This window comes from Venustampulla echinocandica (genome assembly GCF_003357145.1).
Source record: "Venustampulla echinocandica strain BP 5553 chromosome Unknown scaffold_2, whole genome shotgun sequence".
Taxonomy (NCBI): domain Eukaryota; kingdom Fungi; phylum Ascomycota; class Leotiomycetes; order Helotiales; family Pleuroascaceae; genus Venustampulla; species Venustampulla echinocandica.
Genome location: NW_022474207.1, coordinates 1,048,832 through 1,068,445, shown reverse-complemented (window position 1 = coordinate 1,068,445; position 19,614 = coordinate 1,048,832). Strand labels below are relative to the sequence as shown.

Genomic DNA, 19,614 nt, shown 5'->3' with positions numbered 1-19,614 from the left:
TCGAGCAATTCCAGTAAGTTGGCACCCTACCTACCAAATGTGTCGTATTTACCAAATCGCTCACAGATGCGACCATACCAGGCGCGAAAACCGTCGATGCGCTTCTGGCAAAAGATGCCGTGGCAATGACCGCGTCCAACTCGGAATCAGGGTTGGGCATCTCTGTCAGGATTGTGTCGTCTCCGTCAAGGATTTTCCGGAGGACGATTCTTTTTTGGACTTCTCGGACTGCGTTCGTGAAGATTTCCTAGACGCGGTCCAGCAACAGATAGAGAGACAGGAAATCCTGTACCAGGGTGACGTAGGATCTGGTATATCCCCTTATATCCCTTTCAACGAGCTTTCCGTACAAGGCCACTTACCATATCTTATTTCCCAATACCAGCAAGTCGAAACGGTGCTTCGGTACGATTACAAATTGCATGTCCGCCAAGAAGGCATAGATCTAGATTCTTATCCTCAGAAATGGTACTTCACTATGTTGATTGACGTTCAGCGTCTCATCGAACGCGAGTCAATCAATGGATATGAGAGGGGATTTAGTAAGCCAAAGCTTTTCAGATCGACTAACCCTCCGGGTGGTGAGCTTAACTGCAACATATGCCATTCGAAGCTTGCTGAGGTTGACCAAGATGATGGGAATATTGTAGTAGCTAGTGGGGAAACTGCTGTGATGATTCCCTGTGGTCACATCTTCGGAGGTAATTGTCTGCTCAGGTGGTTTCAGGAGTTCCCCACGTATCCCACTTGCCCAATCTGCCGGATGGAGTTTGATCTGACGCTCTTTACAATCCCTCGACAGCTACAGGTCCCGCGAATTCCAGCACCAACCCCTTGGTTGATATCGATACTGAAAGGCGAAGGCATTGGGTTGGGATTTAATTACCAACTGGTGGATTTTCTTCTAAATGGTTCGTTGCGTACCGATATGTTGGGTATGTAGAGTGTGCCTAGATTATTTTAGTAGCTTTTATTCTGCGGCCAATACAGATCGGAAGGAACTTCAGCAATTTATTACCATCTAATAGTTTTCCGCAATTTTTTCATTTCAACTTCAAGTTCACATCTTAGTGAGTCAGCCTTGTGAAGCGTTTTGTCAAATCTGAAGACGGAAAAATATTAAAAAGTCGCCTAGTGCAAACTATATCTATGCCTAGTGTGTCATTCCCTCTTTAAGGGAACTAGGACTTCCTTTGCCTCGAAATTGTTTCCAAATACTTTTTTTGAGAGGTTGAGACTTGATACATTATCATTGGCAAATAAAACTGATGCTTTATCTGCTAGATCTTTTGTGTTATAATCAGGCAAACGGAGGGCTCGAGTTGAGGAGGAAAGGCCACTTGTTTCCGTACTTAATAAAGAACGGTAGAAAGGTTTGTGTGGCGCATTTCGGGGTCAAAGAAAGACAATGCCAGATAAAAACACTTCTTTAGTCTATCGAGAAGCAACCTTTTCTCTAGACCCTAGCAATATAAAGACGTACAGTTGTCAAGAAATGATAGGTTCTTCAAGTTAGAAGGCTGGAGCATCTAGAAGTGTAGTTCCACCCTAGAGCAAGGACCTAACTTGGCTGATGTGGGTATTGGTTTAATATAGACTGTTGGCCTTGGAAGTGACCGTGAAAGAAACCGCCCGATGAGAATTGCGGGCCCTTAGTAGCATGGGGAACCCCGCATCTTCTCAACTAAGCATAGATCCGGTAATATCCATCCTCCCAACCCGTATTAGGAATGCCATTGGAAGGGCGCTTCAGAGTTATCGTGCATGAGACTAAAACCCTATACTAGAGTGTAAATAGTTCTCGAGCTCACTTGGTGGAGATATCTAGCCGTGACTACCATAAGTTCCTCTAGGCTATTTAGGGGTGTAATTAAGATTATTACACCTCTTGCGTGAATAAAATTGCTCCTAACTGAAAAGGAGCCGAAAAGGCCATTTTGGTAGGGCATTCGCTGCGGGTGATCACTTCAATAGTAAATACTTCAGAGGACGCCTACTTGAATCACTCGTTACATTTAGAGAACTACAAACTCTAGACCCTACTCCGTCAAATGCCTCTTGGTGTTCGTTTGCTAAGGTATTGAAGAATATTTCAAATATGATGAGACATCGAAACAATAGAATTATTACATAGCAAGAATATTTCAAACATGATGAAACATCGAGACAATAGAGTTATCAGGTTATATATCAAAGTCAAATCACATATATCGGTAAATAACCTTAATTTCTAAGCATAGGTACTATGTATTGAACTTTTGTGCAATTATGGATGATCGGATGTTGAATCGACCAAACTCTGCGTGTAACTGCGATTCCAAGCAAATACCCAGAGACGTGTTGAAGTCTCAAATGCAGCTTTTGATGCTAATGTAATGCTTGATATAGATATGAAATATTCTTTGATCATATGGAACCCGAATATGGACTGAGGAAGAAGTGTCAACCTTCAGCTTGAGCTGCTGGCTAGGTCTGAAACAAATGTTAGGAATTTGGATTTATAAATATTTCTTTTTGGATAATGGAAAGCTTACTCGATGCAAGTCGAAATCCAAAGCAGATATCTCCGCCGGTGTATGGCACAACACCAAGGGTTCGATGGCTGTCCATCGTTGAGAGTTGTGGCTTCTGGGGCAAATGTACGAGCCATTTAATCCACGTAATCGCCATCTGAACCGTGGTCTGATTCTCTCTCCTCGTCGCCATCCTCTTCATCGTCAGAGTAGTCTCGCTCGATCGTCGTTTTGCCGTTTTCATCTTCAAAAGTAGTTAGGGAACTGGCTTCCCAAGTAATAACCAAGGGTACTTGCCAACTGTCACCCGGCCAAACAATCCAGCCATCTCTTCAACTGTTAGCCTCCGCTTCATTCTGGGGTCCACGATGCGTTCTTTCTTGGCCTGCACTGTTAATGTGTAAGTGCAATCAACATACTATACCAGAATACTCAAACTTACATTTGATAATTCGCGAATCTATGGAATTTCTGATAATGATCTTCGCAAAATAGGTATTCTTCGATTGCGGCAATCGATAAACTCGCCCAAACGCTTGCTGCTCACTTGAACTTTAGTCAGTCTTTTGGCCTCTATAGATAGATATAGTATTCATATTCTGACTTACATGCATGTGTTCCACCATGGATCTCTGTGATACATGTTAACATTATAACCTGTAAAAGGTCACCGAAACTTACACATTGATCACACGGTTTGCGCAGGCTAGATTCAACCCTATACCACCACAACCTAGCCCTGAAATCATGACCTTAGTACTTGGATCAGATTCGAACTTGCGCACTGCCACATCGCGTTTAGTAGCTGTTTTGTCGCCCTGTTACAAGTCAAGTCAGCGCAGAATTATATATGGAGGGTGAAACCTTACTGTGTAATAGACAAAGGGAATCTTTTTCTCTTCAAGGTCTCGGCCAAGGATAGTTGCGAATCTTCGCCATTGTGTGAAAATAATGATTTTGTCAGTCGGGGCATCGTCAAGCCAGCGACTAATCTGGCCCACGACAGCTTCTATCTTAGCGCTTTGAAATAGTGGCACTTTCCCCTTGTCATATTGTTCAATCCAATCTGATCTTTGAACCCGGGGGTGGTATTTTAGGGCATCTTTTCCTTTTCTTGCGGCAGAGGAGAGTCTTGAGCCATATTCCTCGGAGTCCAATGATTGGAGGGAGGTTTCTGGGTCAAAAGCGGCTTGGCACTCGGGACAAGAAGGTTGCTAATAGTAGCGGTAAGCAGAAGTCATACTATGATTTATGACGTTCGGTGTACTTACATCCAAACCCCTTCCACTCTGAAGATCTACATCATTCTCGATGCAGTTTCTGCAGAAAGTGTGCTTGCAGTTTTTGATACTGATCTTGACGGGATCAGTAGCTGGGTTGCTACATAGGAGACAATTATATGCATTTTCAGCATCTAAGTCTGTCAAGTTGACTTCTCCCAGTTTCTTTGATTTGATCCAAACTTTTATCCCTAAATGGCCTATTAGAGAGCTTCAAGGAAGCACAGCCATATATAACTTACTATTATAGAGCGTTAAGTCTGGTGAGGGAAGGTGTAAAATTTGTTTTTGAACTTCTTCGAGATGATTAATTTCAAAAGCAACCTATAGGGTTGTCAGTATTACGTTGACGAAATTCATGCCATGGGTATTAGCCGACCTTCATCTGGTTCTCTATAAGAAGAGGATGTGCGGTAAATTGCCTAAGACGTGTGAGTTGTGCAAAAAAGTGGGTTAGCTTATTTCGCTCATCCCCAGGCGCGAAGGACTCATTAAAGAGTTGCCGAAGGCGATCCTCGAAAGCTCTGTATAGGATCTCCTCCCCCGGAGAAAAGTTGATCACCACAGTGCATTCTGTAGGTAGTGGGAGGTCCACGATTGGTCGACCCATGAATAAATCTGCCGTAGTCCTCCTTTATGTAAAAATCAGCCAAATAAGACACTATTGTGGCCACCTCCCTCTAAGTGTATGAAATAAAAACTAACCGTAACATCGATTTGGCCAGCAAAGTATCCAATGGGTCATTCGCAGTGCCCTGGTACCCGTCATCAGCATATTTTCATTCTCGAGAAAGAAGAACCAAACCTCATTCTGACCACAGAACTTCCGCTTAAATCTAGCACATCATTAGTATTTAGAAAGAAACTTTTGAAAAACGAGCCTACGATCGATAGCTAGGGGCCAAAGATAGATTGTTTAAAAATCGAAAATAAGCGTAAAATTCTAAATCGAATCAGCTTCATATGAGACACTTTAGAGATCAAAGGGACGCACCCTCCAAGCGATTCATGATAGGAGTCTAGTACTGTAAGTAAAGTTACGGATAATAGATAGAAGGGCAAGTCACTTACACCGCTCAATGCCCATCGATATTTGCCCTTGAGAGAACACGCGGCTAAACTCTGGCGAGATAGATGATTCTTTATGTGGTGCTTCTAACGTTAATCATCAAGAATATGTAAAGCATTTCGGAGTACGAACAGATTCGTCAAAGATTATCTGAATCCCAGCATCGTCAGAAATGTAAACCACACACTTCAAAAAGTAAGCTTACCCTGTACCAATGAATCTCGTGTAATTGTCCCCGTCTCTCTGGGTGACCTGCAATCCATTCCTCGATTGGAGTTGATTCGTCATCTTCTGGCTTACTCTTACTCTTCGGATTTCGAAGTTGCGTTCGTAGCTCGTTGTAAGTCTTTTTGTCAGGGAAAGGGGAACTTGTACTAAGTTCTTTCCAAGTCGCGAGTACAACGTTACAATCGGTGATTCTGATCCTTTGAATTTTTTCTGAAGCCTTGTAAATCATAACTCGGGGAAGCGTATCGTGCGCATGCTTCTCGATCTCAGAAAACCACTGCCATTTCTATGTGAATGTCAAAACATGAGCATGCGGGGTTGAGGTTTGAACTAACAATGGAGGCTGGGACCACAATCAGGGTGCTCCTCTGATCAATTGGGACATCCGCCCCAGGCGGATTAGCCACCATAGTCTGCCAAATCTTAGTATTGCGCTTGGTTAATAGCTGGAATTTCAAGTTATTTTATGCTTACCGCAATAGCTTCTACGGTCTTTCCCAACCCCTGTATGCCATTAACTCGAGTGGACAGTTAATATTGCTGAAAATATGTTGCAACGTACCATAGCGTCAGCACAGATGCCCCCGAAGGGGCCATTGGGCTCATTAACTGACAGCTCTCGCTCAATCATCCAAGCCACTCCAATGACCTGATATCCAAATAGAGCTAATAAAGTCAACGATCCGACAATGAGACATATTAATAAGTCACTTACGAGTTGTCATGCCCTTTAACTTCCAATTCCCGTCGGCAGCCTTGATATTGTGAGCGCCAAATTTCTTCACGGCTTCTCTCAATACATTCAATTCTCCTCTTGCCTTGCGCAAGTCAGAAGATTTTGGACAGTTCTTGAGTAAAATATCAAACTGTGTTTTTTGCGTTGTTGCACTAAACCTGGCAGCCTTTTCATAATCGCCATGTCCCTTGGACGCGGCAATCACATTATGGCCTACAATCTGCTGCATAATGCCCATGGTCTTGACAGTGGAGCTCCCCTGATTTTCGGTAGGAGACAATTTGAGTCTCTTGGTAGGGCGGTGGAGCTCTGTTTGGCTATTTGAAGCGGGGGCCTTAAGCGCTTGCAAAGCTTTATGCCGCTCTTCAAACATTTCTTTCACAGTCCTGCCTTTGCTCCGGCGAGGGCCACCATTCTTTCTGGCTTTCTTGGCAATGTTGAGATTTTGGACATTGTTGGTGGTATCGGTGGTGGGCGTCGGGAGAGGCTCATTTGCAGTATCGCTCTGAAGGCTGGGGGGATTTTGTTCCTGCTCGCTGGGTTCATTGTGCTCTGTGTCCATTGCTGACAACTCTTGAAGCGTTTCTTCTTCATGTTGAGCCCTGATATCCGGCGTCGATGTAACGTTTTCGTGGTTAGCTAACTCGCCAAGGAATTCATCGGATTCAGGTGGCTCTGCGCAAGACGGGTTCTGATAATGAGAGCCGCCGTGCTGCCCCGAGTTTTGAACCGGCGAAGGTTCGCTTTTGATGCCAGACTCGTCCAAGGGTTTTGAACAACTCTGGGAAGCGCCGACTTGGTCTGAATCTAGAGGTGCTGGAGACTCTTGCTTGATATTCGGCTCGCCCAATTGGGACTTCGAGCAACTTTGCAGAACGCCATCTTGGCATGCCTCTGGGACTGTAGAATCCTCTTGTTCAATATTAGGCCCAGATAACTCGGGCTCGATGTTGACCTCCATGATATAAGCCTTATATTCTCCAGCAATATACTATAACCTAAGTTAGCAAGTATTTGAAAAATGAACACAGGGCTTCCGTTGTTGACTTACCAAGGTTGGTTAAGCTGAGATGTGATAACGAGAGGTGAGAGTATATGTGTAAGAGTAAAGAAGAGATCTCTGGAATATTGAAACTGAAGGCTAAATCAATCTCCGATTTAGCAAAACTGAAGAGTAGTATCTGTTATTGAGGCGACGTAGGGTTTAGGATTGAGCAAAGAGCTTACGAAAGACGTAATCTATAAATAAGATTCGCTCAGAGGTCTATTGAAGATCAGTATGGTTGCCCATACCAGAGACTATTGGGGATGGATGGAGTTGTTGTTCGAGAGGACGAGATTGGAAAAGAAGGATGTGGTCTGGGGAAAGGAAAGTCAAGTCCCCTTCGGGGCATGACCTAGATCGTTGAAGATGGGGCAGTTATTGTTCGAAAAGGGTGTGATTTGGAAGGATAGATGTGGTATGAGGAAAGAAAGTAAATCCCCTTCTAGGTAGAGCCGGGATGGTTGAGGATGGAGGTGGTTGTAGTTCTAGAAGGAGGGGACTAAATAAAAGGGTGTGATCTGGGGAAAGGAGGGTCAATTCCCTACTAGGCAGAACAGAGATAATTGGGGATTGAGGAGGTTGTTGTTCGAGAGGGAGAAGACTATGGAAGAAGGGTGAGGTCTAAGAGAGGAAAAGTGAGTTCCCTTCCGGGCAGTCGTCCCCTTTTATGATAACCGAAGAGCTTCAATGGGGAAGGGCGTGGTGTAAGAGGAGCATCAAAACTACCCAAGTTTGCAGGGAGTCAGGTAAAGTGAGCTACATTTTCCTAGGTACGGAGTGCTAATAAATGCAATAATTCTGAATTGCTTGAAATAATTGGGTTTATGCTAGTAAATTTTACCAAGGAAATCTTAGAACTACTGAGCAACGAGAGACTAAGAGACTGGCCATAATTCCGAGGCGTTTGGATTACTTCCACCGCCAACCTCATACGAAGAATATACGGGGGTCTTTTATGCTAGCCCAGGGGGGTTTCGATGGCGGAGTCTTCGAATGAGACGAAGTCGCGTAGATGATCCTCGCCAAAATAGGTGATCCGATCGAGTCCGCCAAGGTGGATGATCGCAAAAGTAGATGGTCATCGCCAAAATAGATGGCCTAATTGACTAATGCAACCTCGATGAATAGCACAATGATGGAAATAATGACACCTGTTGTATCTGAATAGGATAATTGTTGGAAAGAGAAGATTCCCAACTTTGGGATGAGGGTTTGGATATTGCCCAAGGGCAGACAAAATAGCGGATTCCCTTCACAGTTCAGACATATTGCATTTTTGCTACCTTTTCAAAATTGTTGGCTACCCCGTACTCGTAACTTTAGCTACTTTTCCTAAGCTAGCTGCATACTTGCAAAAACCAAGTAGTAAGACGTTAAATTTTCATCAATCATAAACCCCCCGAACCCCCCAAACCCCCATTCCATCAGTGCCTATGTACAATCTCCTTCCATGCGTTTTTCAAGTCGCCCCTTCCCCTATATACACCGCTTAATACCCCAATAAGAAAAATCATGAAGCAACAAAGGCTGACGCGGCATCGGCGTTCTCGCAATACCGGAGATGCGCAGGGAGAATCAAATCGCCGTTGACGCAAATGTTATCAAATTGATTGCAGAAAACCTTTGTCTTTGAAGCGGCGATGTTGCCAAATGCCTGGCCGTTAACTATTACAAACCAAATTAGCTAACTCCTTTTGTCTTTGTTTCCGATGTCGAGTCTTCAAGGACTTGATAAGTGGCAAGGGGAAAGTGTAAGGGAGGTAAAAAAAAAATAGATCAGGGAGCTTACATGGATCTCCAAAGATAACAACCTTGCTGATCCACTGTGCTGTGTCGGCAGAGAGGAGCTTAGCTGCGTTGTGGACGATTTGTCCACCTTGGGAGTAGCCGCCTGCAATAAGCTTGGTGTTGGGGCATGCCTTTCTGGCTGCTTCAATCTGCCTCGCCCTGTAAAGAGAAAATTAGCCCCTAGCTCTTACATATGCATAAGGAATGCTTACATCTCAGGGCCCCCGTTTGGGTCGCCACCAGCCAAATACCCTTGGACGCTCGCACCGTAGTTATTCACTCCCTGAATCGTTACTGATGATTTTCCCACCCGGCTCTTTAGCGCGCTAAAGAATGGTGGCCCGACCAGAATGCCTACATTCCCTGGCTCAGTGGTTCCTCGGGCGAAGATGACCGTGTATGGCTTGCAGGCGCCGCCGAGCTCATTGTAGGTAGTCTTTTCGCCTGTGAGGCCGGCAACAAGCTGCTCAAAGCTCGTTAGGATGCCGGAGACCGCGCTGATAGTGCCATCCACCGCGGGGAGGAACTGGAGGAGGACGGTAAGGAAAGCATTCAGTGCTGCATCTCTTTTTTCCAGGGGCTCGGCTACTGGTGCTGGGACAGGAGAGGCCACTGCAAGCCCGAGAAGGGTGAGGAGAGCGACGGAGTTGAAACGCATCTTGGATGACTTAGTGATCAAACACTAATGGACTAAGTGAGAACTGGAGGCTTCGTTCCGGACTATAGGAGGGCCGGTCCTAATAGTAGGTATCTGGTCGTGGGGACGAAGAGAGAGATCGGAGAGCCAACGAAGGAGATGGTAGCTATTGGAATTCACTGCTGTCTACAGAAATAAAAATATATGATGAGGTCGGAGGTCAATTTATAGATGCTTCCTCTAAAAAATCTGATAGTTGAGTATGATTGCGGGGAAGAATAATGCGGGGTGTTGGGGTGAATATGCCGGGTAACACTCCCTATTTCAGTTCGACCCGACTTGCAAGCTGTACAAGCCCCGGAAGAAAAAAGCGTATATTTAAGTGTCCCTTGCATATCACGGCCTTATTACAACCTAGGGCGTGCACGAAACCCATCTTGGGAAGACGGCTACGCCCGGAAGGTAAGTTGCCATTGCCCAGCATCAAAATCCTCACTCGATCGTCCACGCGCCATGGTATGCCAATCACCCAATACAGCGGTGTACAGCGAAAGGATTGGACCGGCCCCTTGAGCCTGCAATGGGGGACGTGCCATCGATGTGGACGACCGTTGTCCTTCATAAGCCTTGGAGGAGCGAGTAGGAAACAAGAATTAATCCGGATCGTGATGAATTTCCCGAGCCAGCCACTTAGCTGGTGGATGTGGGCTGTATCAGGTTTTGATGAGACCTTTACGAGCAACGAATGCCTGAGCCGCTGTTCCCTGCAACATGAGCGATGAACGGACGTGTCTCAAACTACGAGGACGAGGCTGACAGTGAAGTTATTCCCACGAAATACGGACAGATTCTCGCACCGTTGCCGCTGCCTACATCTCGTCGCTCGGGTCTGCGGCTTCGCGCCCAAGCACTAGAGCAGGATGATTACGTGGGACCTGCCCTCCTGACCGTTCTCTCGGTGGAATGCGGGGAAATAGGCCTGCGGACGTCTTGCTTCCCCACGGGGAAAGAGGAAGGAAGATGGGGGAGAGCGCCTGGAATCGTCGAGATATTGTTGTTCAGCCTCGGCCTTCACGTGAAAGGACGTCGAAATTACCCCTGGTTCATGCAACATTTGCTGCGGCCAGTCGGTGCCTGCGCGAATAGTTCCATATCCAGCAATCTTCCCCGGCGGCGCCAAGGGGCTGATGGCGTACGACTCGCAGCCTGGCAGCCTCTTAATTGGCCTTGCGTGCGCCAATCGGTTCCCGCGCTGAGTTTAAATTCACATCCCGGAGCACCGTGCTTTTGATGCGATGGCGCGGAACAACGACAAGAACGCATATTGGGTGACGGGGATGAGGTTGTGGAGGTTACGGCATTCGGAAAGGGGAGAGACCAAATACATCGAAGAGATGGAGAACCTATCCTATTGAGATACTATGGGCTCCGGGATTAATGGTGGGACGTTCCGTCGCACAGGGGGTTGCCATACTAGTGTACATGGGAATACTTCGTAGCACCAACACAAATATCATTTTGGAAAAGTGCAATATCAGAAAACCCATGCATTACCCTCAAGCGCTGATCTCTCAACAGAGCTAGCTTTTCAATATTACTATTGAGCCCCCAACCCGGCCTTAATGACTTTCATAATATAGCTGCACGGACGATTAGCGCCCCAACATTCAGTTCATTTAAAGCATTCATAGGTCACGTTGTTGACAAAATCAAAGCGCAGAACTTGAAAAGTCATCTAGCATATGATTAAGCCAGATTACATAAGCTATTGTCTATTCGGAAGCATTTCCATTTATTAGTCCAAGTATGCCTCATGCGAACTAAGATTTTGGCCTGAGTACTGAGTGTTTGTAGGAGTTCATAAACATAGATGCGCATTTTTGGTGTGTATGCCTGTGGTAGGGGGATATTGTGATTTGTGTGACTGAGAACATACTCACCCATGTGCCTCGCTATTGATTCAATACTGTTGAGGCTGGCGCAGACGCCCTGCACATAGCAGATTGGAGATTGCAGATTGCAGATTGCAGATAAATTGCAGATTGCAGATAAATTGCAGATTGCAGATAAATTGCAGATTGCAGATAAATTGCAGATTGCAGATAAATTGCAGATTGCAGATAGCCACAGTAGACCTCAAGGTCTAGCAAATGTACGATATAGGCTTTAACCGCACATATGAGGAATACCTAGGTGTCCGGGTGGAAATTACTCAGACCGGGCTTAGATTGCTCCTCGCCGATATTCAGCATCAAGGTAGTAAGCTTGACAAAAAAAAAAAAAAAATTCGCCGCTGCTCCGGAAGTCATCACAATCCTCAGGTACTATGCCTGCAATATGCGAATTAGGCCGTAAAAGAATGTCACATCGCATAGAAAATTTCCCTTAGCAGCAAGTGTGCTACTAAGTCTCGAACTTCACCTACCGTTCTTGGATTTTTTTCTTCCGCTGACGAGCTTTCGTCATCCAGATAACTGTCACATGAAAGCAATCTCAAATGCCTCCTACATTTCCCGCCGGCGACTTCCCCAGATATCGTGTGTTTTAGTGCGTTCAGCATTAGCTCCCATGCACAACACCATGCTGTGCCATCTGTCAAGTGACCCCGCACTGCTTAGGATATTCGGCGGCATCGCCCAGTATGCGGCAGCTTTTAGAGCACCTTGGTACACCTGTTGGGGCATGTCTACGCCGCCCGTGCTATAGCGCTGCCGCTTCTTTCCGATGGCTTGCTGTGTTGTCCAGAAAGGGAAATATAGTAAAGGTACTCATGCAGTGTGTGGAAATAGAAGCCGTTTCATATCAGGCCTAGATTGTTCCTCCCCAGAATTGAGAATTATGCAAGTGGTAGCATACGGGTCACTCAAACTGAGCTGCAAAAGGATATTGAGAAGAACGCTTAGATAGCGAATGGAGCGTCATGAACATCAATCATAATTCCCCACCACCATTGAAAGGAGCCTCCAATGGGTCACAATTCGACCGTTTAGGAGAAAGATTCGCCCCCTACAGCCCCGAAAATTATGGTATAAACATAGCGATTCGCAGCGCGATTGGGAAATAGCGAGTATAGACATGCTAGATGCGAAGCGGTCACCGAGGAGAATATGATTTGGAAGACGCGTAGAGTTGTGAATGGTAGATGATTATTGGTTCGGTCGTTGGGGTTGAGACTGAGGGAAGGGTAGCAAGGAGTCATGCTCCACAGTGAAGTTGGTTTTCGCAAGATATATCGGCTGTGGTCATTAACCGACAATCGCAAGTCACAGGGGACCAAATAAAGGGGTGGTTTAATGTGTTCCATTCCGTTCGACGAGACCCGCGGATATTCGCCTCAAAAGTACAATCTGGTTAGGAAATCGGCTTGATTGCCAGTAGCCGTGTTTAATTAAGTCGAGTTGCCATGTATCCCCCATTCCTAGTTCATGAAATCCTCGCAATCGCAGTTTGGTGGATTGCGCAAGCAGTAATACAATAAAAAGCAATCTCGATCTTGACGCAAAAGGAAACTCGGGTGTGTAAAGTATCGACCTCGCATGTTCTAAAAACAGGAATACATCTTTAAACATGCTCACTACACAAGAGTCAGTGCATTTTCATGTGACAACTTCCCTAGCTCACTTACCAGAATATCATCATCCATGTTAGCATCACCACTTGTGGCCGGCTGTGCTGGTGCGGTGGTTGCGCCGCCGGACTCAGCTGGTGCGGCGCCACCACCAAAGTAGTCAACCATCTCAGAGTCAAGCTCCTCGGCGGTCTTCTTAGTAGGGCGTGCACTCTTAGCCTTTCCGCGTCCACGGGCAGCCTTTCCTTTAGTTGTAGCAGTAGGCTTGGTGGCGGCGGCTGATTTCGGTTGAGACTTTGGTTGACTATTGATCGGTTAGAACTTGGCTAATGGAGAGGGAAATCGGGAGACATGCGTAATGCGCTCACTAAGGCCCTTGGGAGGTGGAAGTGCTGCTGCATGCTTTGCGTCAAGAATAACATCAATCTAAATCAAATCAGTATGCTGAAAAACAACGGGGAGAATCGGGAGTTGCCATACCTTCATGCTCTTGCCATCAACAAGCACTCCATTGAGGGTCTCGGTAGCTTTGGTTGCGGAGCCTGGGCGAACGAAAGTAATGGTAGCAATACCACGGCTAGTTCCTCCGGGTCCATATGAGATGTCGACCCGCTTGATTGGTCCAATTGATTTGGTAAAGTATTCCTATTTGTCCAAAGGTTGGTTAGTTATCTGATTATCGGTCGTGTTATATGGATGCGCAAATATCGCCGTCGAATTTCGAGACGAAAGAAAAGATCATCGCAAATAACTCCTCGCATCGGCCACCAAATAGCATAAGCAACAGCGAGCAAGCAGTAGCCATTAGTAGTCCCGTCAGCACTTAAGCATCCCAAATGGGAGAGAAGTTGAACGCATTGTAACGATGTCCCAGGTGGTGTCGTCGAAATAAGTTCAAGATCCATTTTCTGCCGAATGCCGCCGGTCGATACTCGAGCTCAATTCAAATTTCCAAGGCCTGTTTCCACGAGTGCCGCTCTTCATCCCCACCAAAGAAGCGACGAGGGACAGATGTGATAACAGGGTCGGAACTAAAATATATGACAAGCTTGATGTTTGCCAGTATGTCTTGTTCAATGTACGTCCCAAGTTAATGAACCTTTAGGATCGGTTCGTCATGATGCTGTGCTGTGCTGTACTGCTTGCCACACTGCTATGCTCGCTGGAGTTCGTGTTTCACGCGACCACGTTGCCACCCCACTGCAAAGTTGCATAAAATGCCAAGCCAACATCATTTGTCTGCGCTATGTTCTGGAATGGTGCTTGCCAGGCTACCTCCAAAGAACAATCTTCGCGCAAGACTAGCACAAGCTCGACTCGATCCGCTAATGCTTCAAGAAGTGGTAACAGCAGAAGCGGAAAGAGGAGTCATTGTTGATGAGGCGTCTCCATATACATTTATGGAATTCTCGTAACTCGAGATTCGCGATCACGTCGACGGATCATGAATTCGCCGTAGATGGAAGATTTCGACAAAAGTCTCAAGGCGAATAGATGCCTCATCGGTAACATACCTTAATCATGGCCTCGTTCACATCCTTAGGCTAGGCGCAAGTTAGTGGCGGCGTCTTAACAACGGAATCTTTGTGGTTCTTACCAAGTTGCTCACGAGAATCTTGCTCTCTCCACTTCCACCTGATGGACCCGTTGGGATGGCCTTCACAACATTCTTGGGGCCTCTTGCGCTCTTCTTGACGCCGTTGACTGGAGTGGCAACAACGGGGTTCGAAGCTGTTCGACGGGTGCTGCGGCGTCCAGCCTTGCCTCCGCGAACAGATGATCGACGCTGGGTCGAGAGGATCTCATCGAGAGATTGATCGAGCTTTCCAGACATCTTGAAGATTTGAGTTTTGGTGAAAAGCTGGTTAGGGGTCGAATCGTTAGAATCCGACGAGCGAGATAGAGCAGCGACCGAATATAACTCGATCGGTGGCTGAGGAGTGTTGGATGGAAGGTTGGCTGACTTCGAACAGGATGGTTGGGCTGAGCAGTATCGCGTTGTTTGCCTGGAATGAGGCTGTGCTGAGCAAAACGCGACTTGGAGAAGTGGCAATAAAGTGCGGCTATCGAAGCTGGATGGAGCGCGCGTTGGTGAGAGAAGGTATACGATGAGGTTGAAGTTCTTGATGAAAAGGTAGAGTGCTTAGAATCGAAAGGCTTTGATGGGTTTGGGGTTGTGGCTTTGGTGGATGGGGATGGAGGATGGAGGATGGCGAGGGAACAGCAAAGGAAGGGGGCGGAGAACAATGGACTACGGTCAACCGGTACCATGTCAGCGCAGATTGAGTCAGACTGGTCACGTGGTCGAGTTTCTCGATGCCGACCGCAGTACCTAGATACTTCGTACCTACTAGTAGCTAGAACACCGTATCGAGATATATGGATGAACTTCCTAAGAATTCCGATGGGAAATACGAAGAAGATTATATGATGACTTAATAGATGATATTGTAAGTCTGAAGTTTTCACTGTCCTTATTTTCCAGCGACAAGTATAGAATAGCATATGAACACGGTTTCATGAAGCCGTACTTCCGTTGCGCCGTAAAGTATTTGGTATATTACAGAACACCATCAACCAAGTATCTCTCCACCACGCGAAGCAATGCAGAGCCACTCTTGCTTTTGTGCAGACAGTTCCACATTTCCCTGCGCAGCGAAATCCAGAGCAGCTAATATTATACACCCAGCCAAATAGCCCATAACGCCAGAAATACTAGCTGCAAGCCATTCGGGGGCGGGCTACCCATTGACCCATTGAACCCTCAACCAGTTGTTTCCTTCTCGTTGTTCATCTCCCAATCGATCCACTTTTGGCGTCCGTCTGTGATGTGCCTCGAGTCTTCTTGTCTTCCACCGGGTCTTCAGCGGCGTTCACTTCGAGGAAATGGTAAACAACGATCAGGAGCATGGCGACAGAACCGAGGACAATGGCGAGTCTGTAGAGATCATCGTCGGAAATCATGTTGATCAGAGGTGCAGGTGCTTTGCGAGTGATTCGAGTATCTATTTACTTTCGAGGACCAGTCGCCAAGCCACGTAATCTATTCCTTGGATCTATACAGCAAGTTAGAGGGATGCTGGCTAGTAGAAATTGCAATTTGGAGACACGATCGCATACCTGAATGAAACTTGGACTTCCTCGATTTCAATTGTCAATCCTGGAGTTTCGATGTTGCACTTGGGCTCGCAATAAGAATAAGGCCAGCTTGAGCTTCATGGCCGCCCCGGCGCATTCCAAGCCCCTAGCGCCTTCGCTTAATCAGCCAACGGCGATAGAAAACCCCACCAAATTCAAGATCGTCCTTCTTGCATTTGCCTCGTCGCCTTAAGAATCGTAGAAGGCACTTGAACATCTCTGACCGCCCACCCACAGTCATTTCTGTACTCCTGGGCTGCTACAATCCATCCAGTACTGCGGATAATAGACTCCCCCCTCAAAACCCTCGAATCAATCCCCAGTGGATCAGCAAACATGGCTCCAAAGAAGGTCGAAAAGCAAGGCGGGGGGAAGAAGCCTTCCGCTACGAAGGTCGTAGAGGACAGGACTTTTGGAATGAAGAACAAAAGGGGTGCCCAGACACAGAAGCAAATCGCCCAGATGACGCAGTCTGCGAAGGCTGGTGGAACACCTGAAGAGAAGAAAAAGGCAGCGGACAAGGCGCAGAGGGAGAGGGAAAAGGCTGCGGCCGAGCAAGCAAAGCGGGAAGATGCAGAATTATTCAAGCCTGTTCAAGTCCAGAAGGTCGCCTTTGGGGTCGATCCGAAGACGGTACTTTGCCAATTCTACAAAAAGGGCCACTGTGAGAAGGGGAGGAAGTGCAAGTTTTCACATGATTTGAACATCGAACGGAAAGCCCAGAAGAAGGATATGTACCAGGATACTAGGGAGGAAGAAGAAGCCAAAAAGAAAGAAGAGACGTCCGAGGACTGGGACGAGGCTAAGCTGCAGGCTGTCATTCTTTCTAAGAAGGGCAATCAGCGGACAACGACAGACAAGGTCTGCAAGTACTTTGTAGAAGCCGTGGAAAACGGCAAATACGGCTGGTTCTGGACATGCCCAAATGGCGGCGATAAATGCATGTACCAGCACAAGCTACCCCCCGGGTTAGTTACTCTTATATTTACAGTTGAAATATTTGCTAATGTAGTCCTAGATTCGTTATAAAAACAAAGGAGCAGCGAGCAGCAGAGAAAGCACTTCTAGATAAATCGCCGCTGAAAACCCTGACCCTAGAGGACTTCCTTGAATCCGAACGCCATAAACTCTCAGGAAACCTCACGCCTGTTACGCCGGAGTCGTTCGCAAAGTGGAAAGCAGAGCGAATGGACAAGAAAGCTGCCGAGGATCAAGCTAGGCTTGCCAAAGAAGCCACTGGTCGTGCCATGTTCGAGCAGGGCGATTGGAATGCCAGCGGGGACGAAGACGAAGGCGAAGATGAAGGCGGAGACGATGAAGCTGAAGAAGGAGATGATGCGTGGAACCTGGAGAGACTACGGCAGGAGACCGAGGCTCTACGAGAGAAGAAAGAGACAGAACGACTCGCGGGCTATGGTAGCCAAGGAGGCACCAACGGCGATAATGGCGTTTTGGGGCACACTGAGCCCGATATCAATGGAACGGATAATGGGGAGGGGCCTTCTTAATCTGGGACCATCTAAACTAAGCCTTGAATTTAGCGTCATTGGGAAGGAAGCACGCAGGTTAGTCTCACTGCGGCGAGAGACGACATGTAGTGCGGGAAAATCCCATGCATATACATCTAGATATGCATTACGAGTACGAATCCATGAATTCCCTCCCGCCAAGTGTTTGTGCAGCTCCCTCTCACTAGAAATATAATCCCGCCGCAACCGCGCACTAACTACAGTTTTACATTTCCATCCTATATAATCATAAATACCGTCTACGAACCTCCAAAAACATGCAAGCCTACAGCAGCATTCCCTATTGCAGTTAACTAGTGTCCATTCATGTATGTTTATATCCTTATCAACCAATCGGTAGCACCGGTCTGGAATGCCCTCCCTCCTTAACGGCCGCCAGTCACCCCGCCAGCGGCGGTTCCCGATAAACCTCACCCCTTTTCAGCTCAACTCAGCCCTGTATTTCTGAACTTTGGGACGAGCACGATTGGAAGAGAATCACCACGTGTGGATCGTGCCATCTGTCACAAATGTTGTGTTTTTTTGGTACAGTACAGTATGTGGCACGGTAAATGTGCTCAAATCCGCTCAAAGGGGCTTCGAGGATCGATTCCAATACATTCGTAAACGCTGTAACTTGTAAGACAGCTTCAGATGCCTGGAAAACTTGCTCTTCTTAAGAGGTTTTGATAAGATGCCAAGAGCTTGAGGGGGACATAATGATGGGTTATCGGGAGATCATGGCCTAAATTGTTCGCTTGCTTCCGCTACTGAAGGGATGTTGGCGCATGTTTTATATCTTCCAGTATATAATATAATTTGGGAGGCTCTGGCTTGGAGAATCGAATCTAGCCTTGCGGTTTGGTCTAGTTACTTAAAATCTGAATTGGATGCTAGGGCATCTTGTTGCGGTTGAGACTCGAAGGCAGAAGTAGATATTTGAAGAGTTTAAGTCTTCAAACTTGCCCGCCATCCAAGAATTTTAATCACAATGCCGATTATCAACGGATACAAGTACTCCTGGTAACTCCCTCTGCCTCTCCTTACAACTCAAACTCAAACCCGAACCCAAACCTCTATATCCTCCCTTTCTTCCCGCCCAATCTAACATCCCAAACCTAGTGAACCATGCATTCGCGGCCACCGAGCAACATCATGCACCCACACGGACAGAATCCTCATTGAAGTCCGCAAACCGGGCCGTCCGCTCGAGAGCTGTGGACATGAGTTCGATACCTGCACTTGCGGAAGACTTCGAGACATCGGTTTTTTTATTGATGATGGTAGGTCTCCGACATGTGAAAGGGTTCTTGGACACCACGGACTTATGGTTTCCCAGTTCCAACACATCCTAGCTTCATCCCTGAGACCCAAGCAAGGTCAATGACATCTCCAACAACGGCGACAGCAAAAACGACGCAAGCCAAGGCTCGTTCGCGAGAGAAGCCTAAGAGAAGCAAACGACCAAGTAGGAAAACCTCCGCTGTTTCACAAGGCGAGGGGTCGAGGAAGATGGAAGAAGGTTCAACAACTCAGCCTATCGATCAAACGCCAACTATCCCCCAAGAACAGAGGTCATCTTCCGTATATTCCCCCTTGAATTCTCCTCCGTCTTCGATGTGGTTTGGATCGACGAACTCCACTGGGCAAGGAATGGTCCCAGGTATGGTCGAGGATATAACCATGGGATCCAACCCGTCGTTACAGCAGCCAGAGGCGCAATCCGAGGATCAGACATATACTCGCTTGCAGTATATGATGCCAGGTCAGGAACAGACGTGGAGACCTATGCGTTAGCACTCGAATCAATACAAAATTCTTGACTAGATGGAAAAACGAACGGGGTTAACTCATTACTAAAAAGAGCATGTTTTTGTGGGTTGGGGTGTGTTCTGTGCTGTATTAATATAGCTGTGTTGACACGCTGATGACTAGCTGGCACTGGACTCCCTAATGATAACCTCGTATTCATTGTCTTCGACAATCTCTCTAGCACAATCTCATCTGCAGTACCGCGCGACGAATATTTAGGTGTAGAAGCAGAAAATACCTCTGAATAACTGCACTTTGCAAATTGCAACTACAGGCATAAGAGTTCGAAATA

General features: G+C 46.7%; 5 protein-coding genes across 5 annotated transcripts; 2 read left to right on the top strand and 3 right to left on the bottom strand.

Moving 5' to 3' along the window:
• Positions 1-2,650: 2,650 nt before the first annotated feature.
• BP5553_04708 (uncharacterized protein) lies at positions 2,651-6,787 on the bottom strand (the record flags this gene model as incomplete). The annotated part of the gene is made up of 20 exons (XM_032013331.1): positions 2,651-2,777; positions 2,807-2,903; positions 2,956-3,059; positions 3,122-3,145; positions 3,195-3,331; positions 3,383-3,727; positions 3,785-3,984; positions 4,036-4,117; positions 4,173-4,425; positions 4,499-4,548; positions 4,599-4,629; positions 4,679-4,736; positions 4,788-4,812; positions 4,865-4,945; positions 4,995-5,012; positions 5,068-5,376; positions 5,426-5,503; positions 5,565-5,594; positions 5,653-5,756; positions 5,806-6,787. The coding sequence occupies 20 exons, from the start codon at positions 6,785-6,787 to the stop codon at positions 2,651-2,653; spliced, it is 3,135 nt and encodes a 1,044-aa protein (XP_031869931.1).
• A 1,594-nt stretch (positions 6,788-8,381) lies between these two features.
• On the bottom strand, positions 8,382-9,317 carry BP5553_04707 (Cutinase; the record flags this gene model as incomplete). The annotated part of the gene is made up of 3 exons (XM_032013330.1): positions 8,382-8,536; positions 8,661-8,818; positions 8,872-9,317. 3 exons carry the CDS (start codon positions 9,315-9,317, stop codon positions 8,382-8,384), a joined length of 759 nt encoding a protein of 252 aa, XP_031869930.1.
• Positions 9,318-12,867: 3,550 nt separating this feature from the next.
• Positions 12,868-14,698, bottom strand: BP5553_04706 (putative mRNA export protein mlo3; the record flags this gene model as incomplete). Its single annotated transcript, XM_032013329.1, has 6 exons — positions 12,868-12,870; positions 12,922-13,142; positions 13,233-13,290; positions 13,345-13,509; positions 14,379-14,408; positions 14,462-14,698. The coding sequence occupies 6 exons, from the start codon at positions 14,696-14,698 to the stop codon at positions 12,868-12,870; spliced, it is 714 nt and encodes a 237-aa protein (XP_031869929.1).
• A 1,640-nt stretch (positions 14,699-16,338) lies between these two features.
• BP5553_04705 (Uncharacterized protein) lies at positions 16,339-17,510 on the top strand (the record flags this gene model as incomplete). Its single annotated transcript, XM_032013328.1, has 2 exons — positions 16,339-16,970; positions 17,021-17,510. The coding sequence occupies 2 exons, from the start codon at positions 16,339-16,341 to the stop codon at positions 17,508-17,510; spliced, it is 1,122 nt and encodes a 373-aa protein (XP_031869928.1).
• Positions 17,511-18,501: 991 nt separating this feature from the next.
• Positions 18,502-19,307, top strand: BP5553_04704 (uncharacterized protein; the record flags this gene model as incomplete). Its single annotated transcript, XM_032013327.1, has 3 exons — positions 18,502-18,533; positions 18,633-18,793; positions 18,850-19,307. The coding sequence occupies 3 exons, from the start codon at positions 18,502-18,504 to the stop codon at positions 19,305-19,307; spliced, it is 651 nt and encodes a 216-aa protein (XP_031869927.1).
• Between the last annotated feature and the right edge of the window lie 307 nt (positions 19,308-19,614).